This window comes from Scyliorhinus canicula, chromosome 13 (assembly GCF_902713615.1).
Source record: "Scyliorhinus canicula chromosome 13, sScyCan1.1, whole genome shotgun sequence".
Classification (NCBI taxonomy): Eukaryota; Metazoa; Chordata; class Chondrichthyes; order Carcharhiniformes; family Scyliorhinidae; genus Scyliorhinus; species Scyliorhinus canicula.
Window position 1 is genome coordinate 45,487,753 of NC_052158.1, and position 7,346 is coordinate 45,495,098.

At 43.6% G+C, this 7,346-nt stretch overlaps 1 protein-coding gene across 1 annotated transcript; it reads right to left on the reverse strand.

The window, feature by feature from the left end:
- Positions 1-1,433: 1,433 nt before the first annotated feature.
- Positions 1,434-4,447, reverse strand: LOC119976662 (zinc finger protein 271-like). Its single transcript, XM_038817334.1, has one exon. It carries the CDS (start codon positions 3,930-3,932, stop codon positions 2,481-2,483), a length of 1,452 nt encoding a protein of 483 aa, XP_038673262.1. The 5' UTR covers positions 3,933-4,447; the 3' UTR covers positions 1,434-2,480.
- Between the last annotated feature and the right edge of the window lie 2,899 nt (positions 4,448-7,346).

A 7,346-nucleotide genomic window follows, 5' to 3' on the forward strand; every position in this document is an offset into this window, starting at 1 on the left:
CACATTTCTTCAGCCACCAACACATGTCCAGCTTTATTACAATGAAAACATTTCGGTTTTCTTATCTCTCTACCATTATACTAGGTTTCCTTTTTACCCTGAGGCTCACTCTCCTTAACATCACCATGTAAGCCGCCTTTGCATTGACCACCTGTGAATTTCTCATTTTCCCAATTTCGATCCTTCACAGATTGAAATTGATGTTGAAAACCAAACTTTGCTATGTGAATCAATTCAAAATCATCTGCCATTTCTGCAACCTGTCTGGCAGTTTTAACTGTGGGAAGTGAATCTTTAAATTCCTCCAAAATAATTATTTCCCAGAAAGTGTCATACGTTGGTCTATTTTTAATGCTGTTAAAAACCTATCAAGTTATTATCTTTCATTCTTTTGAATTCTGTTTATGTCTGATGTTCTGTTTATGTTCTTCCCTCAGATTTCAAAACTTTTGTCTGGAGGCTTCTGGCACTAGTTCATATGCACGTAACATGGTTTTTCCCACCTCTTCATAATCCCTAGATTCCTCCGCTGATTGTGATGCAAACACTTCACTGACTCTACCTCCCAACTTTGTTTGAACCAACACTACCCACAGGGTCTTTGGCCAATTCAATTGTTTAGCCACTTTCTCAAATGAAATGAAAAAGGATCCCACATCAAATCCTGGCAATGCTTGAATATATTTAAATATATCCCGACTAAGCTTCTGACGTGAAGTATTTCTTCTTCCTCTCGACCTTCCTGAGCTTCTGCTTTTAACGCCAACCTTGAAGTTAATGATCTCCGAAGTTGAAATTCTCTCTTCCGTTATCACTTTCTTTCTTTGCTAATTTTTCAATTTCTACCTTAATTTTCCTCCTTTCCAAATTCATATGAAAGCCTCGCCTTTTCCTCTGGCATTGCCAAACTCTCCTTTTCCTTCATTTCCAATTGCTTCAATTCTATTTTTAATTGAATTCTAGCAAATTCTAATGGTTCAGGGTGTGTCTCTGGCAAATTTAAGTATTGAGTTATGGCTTGCATTATCACTACCTTTCTCACAGATTTTGATAAGATTTACTGCAGTTTCTCCACCAAACCCAAAAGTTTTGCTTTAGTCTCCCTTTGTAAACCACTCTGATGAATCTCTTCCGCCCCCAGGAAAATCTTAGTGACTGAAAGAGCAATCTTTAGTCACTCCCTATTTAAATTTCAAAACCTGAATGAGTGCAATTTTTCCACACAAATACTCAGTCTTTCAGTTCAATAAAGCCAAGCCAAACAAGAAATGATACTTAACATCCCAGTAGAGACACCAATTTTATTGTGATCTCAGCCCAGACCCCAACAGTGGCTAGGATACGGGACCAAAACCGCAATATTTTAGTTTATTTATAAGACTGTGCAGAAAGAATGATTTGTTCCAATTGTGATTGCATGAAAAACTAGGGCATTGGTATTTCTAAAACAAACTTTATTATGAATACAGTATTATACTGTTTAACTTCACACCCGAAAAGAACATCTTACAATTACTCCTTAACACTATTACTAAATTCCCCATTAAACAACAAAAGAAACATACAGCTCTGAATCCATCTTCAATTAGCATGGTGCAGAGTAACACGTGCTTTATAAAACAAATTTGGGTCTGGTTAGAACCCCTTCAGACTCTGGCTGAATATCTTCAAAAAGCTGTTTCACCTGGCATGTTTCAGTTACTTCCTTGTTCCCAGACACGATGTACAGATTGTTACTCTTTTATAACTGTCCTACTGTGAGAGGATTGTGGACTCCGTTTCAGCCAGATCAGAATTCAGCTTATCTCTCTGCCAAAGTTTCTCCAAAACTAAAACTGCCTTTCTGGACTCCACCCAGCAATGACTTCATCGCCCCAAGCTGAAAAACAAATTATCTCTGCAGGCTGCAAAAAAAAAGCTCCCCAGGGATATCCCAAGTCAAAACACATTCCTCTGGTCAATTTCACCTGCTGAATCCAAGCAGCAAAACAAAATTATTTTTAAAAGCATAACCACTCACACAATAACCCAGACTTTTAATCCTTAAATTGCACAATATTTAGACGCCAATATTCCATTTGTCACACCAGAAAGAATATGATCACACTTGAACAAAAAAAACTTTGTTCTGTTAGTCTGTTCCAATTTTGTCTGTCCCGACACACACTTTTCACATGTAATCTTTAAAGAATTTGGCCATGTAGTCCCCATGACGCACGGATGTTCCAGGAGGTTCGACAACTGTGTGAAGGATTCATTACAGAAGTTACATTGTTACCTTACAGCACAGAAGTCAAGAAAGCTTTAAGGCAGACCTTCCAATTGAATGGTTAGGCCTTGTGTAGATCTTCTGATGGAAGGAGTTTAGATGACCGGAAGGATGATTTGTTGCACACCACACACTTCAAATGTTTCTTCCGTGTGCAAACTATTTGATGGACCAGCAGCTTTGAAAATTTTGTGAAGCTGGGCCAGTTAACTCAGAGTTGGATGGTGACCTCCATGTGGATACGTTGGTGGGCACGGAGGATCTGAGATTTTGGGAATGATTTGTCACACATCTTGCACATAAATGGTTTCTTGCCCGTGTGAATGTGTCGGTGTTCGCAGAGGGCTGAGGAATGAGAGAATGCTTTGTCACAAACCTCACACGTAAATGGTTTCTCCCCGGTATGAATACGTTGATGGACACGGAGATCTGATAATTGTGAGCATGATTTGCCACACAGGTTGCATGTAAACGGTCTCTCCCCTGTGTGAACACGTTGATGGGCGCGGAGGTCCGATGAACGCAGGAATGTTTTTTTGCACACTTTGCATGCGAATGGTTTCTCACCCGTGTGAATGCGTCGGTGTTCGCAGAGGGCTGAGGAATTAGAGAATGCTTTGTCGCAAACCTCACACGTGAATGGTTTCTCCCCGGTGTGAACACGTTGGTGGACACGGAGATGCGATAATTGTGAGAATGATTTGCTACACACATTGCATGTGAACGGTCTCTCCCCTGTGTGAACACGTTGATGAACACGGAGATCCGATAACTGTGAGAATGATTTGTCACACACATTACATATGAACGGTCTCTCCCCTGTGTGAACACGTTGATGGACACGGAGTTTCGATGACCACAGGAATGTTTTCCCGCAAACCTTGCAGGCGAATGGTTTCTCGCCCGTGTGAAGGCGTCGGTGTTCACAGAGAGCCGAGGAATTAGAGAATGCTTTGTTGCAAACCTCACACATGAATGGTTTTTCCCCGGTGTGAATACGTTGGTGGACACGGAGATCCGATAATTGAGAGAATGATTTGCTACACACGTTACATGTGAACGGTCTCTCTCCTGTGTGAACGCGTTGATGGACACGGAGGTTCGATGGCCGCAGGAATGTTTTCTCGCACACCTTGCATGCGAATGGTTTCTCGCCTGCATGAATGCGTCGGTGTCTGCAGTGGGCTGAGTAATCAGAGAATGCTTTGTCGCAAACCTCACACGTGAATGGTTTCTCCCCGGTGTGAATACGCTGGTGGACACGGAGATATGATAATTGTGAGAATGATTTGCTACACACGTTGCATGTGAATGGTTTATCCCCTGTGTGAGTGCCTTGGTGGGCACAGAGGTGTGATGACTGTGAAAAAGATTTGCAGCACACCTCACAAGTGAATGGTTGCTCACCCGTGTGAATGCGTCGGTGCCCACAGAGGGCTGAGGAATCAGAGAATTCTTTGTTGCAAACCTCACAAATGAATGGCTTTTCTCCTGTATGAATCCTCTGGTGTCTCAGCAGACTGGTGGAATTATGGAAAGCTGCCTCAAACACGTTACATCTGAATAGTTTTACATCTGTGTGAATCCTCTGATGTAACAGGAGACTGGACGATGTCTCAAAAGCTTCATCACGCACCTCACTTTTGAAGGGTACCTCTTCCATGTGGCTCTCCTTGTGTTATAAGTGGTTGCTGCAGATGCACCTCCTCACACCTGAACAGCCTGTCTCATGTAGGAATGAGTCAGTGGTTCAGAAGGCTTGATGAATGATTGGAGCTCTCACTACACTTCGAGTCCACTGACACTTCTTCCCAGCCTCACCCTGACCACACGCTACAGCCGAACTTTCAAAAAGGTTGGTTCTGATGGAAGGTTCCACAACACTGACCAGTTTCAGATCTGATGATGTGTCAAACCCAGACCCGACCGGTTTCACTGTCCAAACTTCTCTGTGAGTATTGCTGTGAAGGGACTGGATGTCTTTCCACAGTTGTGCAGTTGTTCCTTGGGTGATGGTCAGGATTTATCTGCGGTGTCTAGAGCACTGGGCAAAACTATCAAATCCAAGCCAAGGCTTCTGGGAAACGCCGAGGCCTTTATGTAAAATCTTTAAAGAAGACATAAAAAGACATTTCAATAAATGTGCCTCTGTCCCTCACAGATAATTACACCTCACCTTCTCATATTCAGCAATGACCCATCAACAAAACTCAGCCTGTAAATCAGAAGGGAAATGCTTCCCTCAATATCCAGCCTGGGATGACAACCGCTCGGTCTAAGGCGTGAACACCGCCCAGCCCACTCTGTGATTGACGGCTCTTTCATCCAATCAGGAGCAGAGGTGATGGGAGGGCGGAGATTGAATTGTCGCAGTTCCTTCCGATTCTGCGCAGCCGCTTTCCAGACATTCTCGTGTGGTCGGAACTACATTATCCATGCCGCATGTGGCTCCGAAGCTTGCGCAGTGTTCAAACGGCAGTGTGGAATGGGGAGCCAGCGCGCGCTGCCTGATGGGAGTTGTAGTTCTGCCGCGTACGGCGGAGGTTGGGGCCCAGCGTTCGGCACTTGGAATGTGAGGAAGCGCGAGCCCGAGCGGCTGAATCGAATTGAGAGGAACCAGAGCGATGGCGGTGGGAAGATTCACCATTGCAGCAGATTCTCTGCATAACTGAAGAGGAAAAAGTGACACAAGTCAGAGCAACCCCACTGACTGGACAACACAGAAGAGTTGCAGGAGGAGGACGGTGTGGTCGGGCATGTCAAAGGCTGCAGAGAGGTTGCTTCTCTCTCCACAGATGTTTCCTGACCTGAGCATTTCCAGCATTTTCTGAATCTCTAGTTGCATTTCCAGCACTCACAGTATTTTGCCCCATTGGATTCCAAGAGCTGGCTGTGTGCACTTTAGGGAAGTGGAGACTATTGGCTGATTTGATGGAGCTTTGAAAATAACAATAGTTTATCTTCATGACTTCATGTGGTCAAATTATTTCAATTGGAGAAGTTAGGGAATACCAAAGGTGTTAATTACAAGTTGAGCAAGGGCAGAACTACAGATTAATCAATCATGAAAAGTAGCAAGGCGACTGAAAAAGCTTCACAGACTCATGCAGGACAGATGTCCTTTGGCCCATGAAGCCTGCATCGACAAACAATTCTATATCTACACCAATCCCAGTTCCCAGCACCTGAACCATAACCTTGAATGTAATGACATTTCAAGTGCTCTTCAAACTACTTTTTAAAGATCGTTAGGTTTCCTGCCTTTTACCTTAAAATAATGTTGCCTTGTTACTGACTCCTTAAACTAAAGAGAACAGCTGTTTTCGATCCATGCTGTCCATGATCATTATAATCGTGTATACCTCAATCATGCCCCCTCTCAGTCTTCTCTGCTCCAAAGAAAAAAACTGAGCTTATCCAGCCTCTCTCCATAGCTAAAATGCTCCATCCCAGGCAACATCCTGGTGAATCTCCTCTGCACCCTCTCTCGTGCAATCACATCCTTCCTTTAGTGTGATGACCAGAGCTGAACACTGTACTCCAGCTGTGGCCTAAACTGCCCCAATATAACCTCCCTGCTCTTATATTGGGCGGCACGGTAGCACTGTTGTTTCACAGAGCCAGGATCCCAGGTTCAATTCCTGCTTGGGTCACTGTGTCTGGAGTATGCACGTTCCCCCTGTGTCTGTGTGAATTTTCTCTGGTTTCCGCCCACAAGTCCCAAAAGTGCTGTTAGGTCATTTGGACATTCTGAATTCTCCCTCTGTGTACCCGAACAGGCACCGGAATATGACTAGGGGATTTTCACAGTAACTTCATTGCAGTGTTAATGTAAGCCTACTTGAAATGAAAATCGCTTATTGTCCCGCGTAGGCTTCAATGAAGTTACTGTGAAAAGCCCCTAGTCGCCACATTTCGGTGCCTGTTCAGGGAGGCTGATACGGGAATTGAACAATGCTGCTGGCCTGCCGTGGTCTGCTTTAAAAGCTAGCGATTTAGCCCAGTGTGCTAAACCAGCCCCAGGACTGTGACAATAATATAGATTATTATAATCTGTCATGACTGATAAAAACAAATGTCCCGTTAGCCCTCTTTTAAAATTTTTATTTAAGAAATTTAGAGTGCCCAATTTTTCCAATGAAGGGGCAATTTAGCATGGCCAATCCACCTAGCCTGCACATCTTTGGGTTGTGGGGGCGAAACTCAAGCAAACACGGGAGGGAATGTGCAAACTCCACACGGACAGTAAGCCAGAGCCGGGATTGAACCTGGGACCTCGGCGCTGTGAGGTAGCAAGGCTAACCCACTACACCACCGTGCTGCCCTCCCGTTTGCCCTCTTAACTACTATGTTCACCCATCCTTCCACCTTCAGGGTTCTGTGGACAAGCACCCCGAGATCCCTCTGTTCTCTGAGCTGCCTCGTGTCCTGCCATTCATTGAATACTCCCTTGTGTTACTCCTTCCAAAATGCATCACTTCACATTTTTCAGAGTTAAATTCCATCTGCCACTGATCTGTCTGTCCATGTGACAAAATGACTTATCATTGCCACCACATTTATATATATATTACAAACAATGAGCACCGATCAGAGTTATGCCACTGGACGCCGGCCTCCAATTACACAAACAGCCTTCTAACACCACCCTCTGTCTCCTATCACTCAGCTAATTTTGGATCCAACTTAAAACTTTACCCAAGATACTTAAGGATTTTTAATTAAATCATGCTAAATTGCCCCTTAATTGGGAAAAAAAAATTGAGTACTCTAAATTTATATTAAAAAAATAACACTGGGGTCCTTTTTTTGGAGGAATAGAATTGAATAGCAGAGAAGTGATGTTGAACTTGTCTAGAACCTTGTTTGGATCACATTTGGAGAACTGTGCCCAGTTCAGATCAACATATTGAAAAAGACAGAAAGGAACTGAAGAAGGAGCAAAAAACATTGATAAAAATGTTATTGAGAATTGAGAGATTGTAACTATCAGGAAAGATTGAACAGGCGGTGGCACCTTTTTCCCTAGAAAAGAGAAGGCTGAGGTGGACATCGTAGAAATCTTTAAAATTATGAA

What these genes read in the sequence shown, in the direction of transcription:
- LOC119976662 (XM_038817334.1), bottom strand. Translation starts at nt 3,932, where the DNA reads ATGGAAGAGGTACCCTTCAAAAGTGAGGTGCGTGATGAAGCTTTTGAG.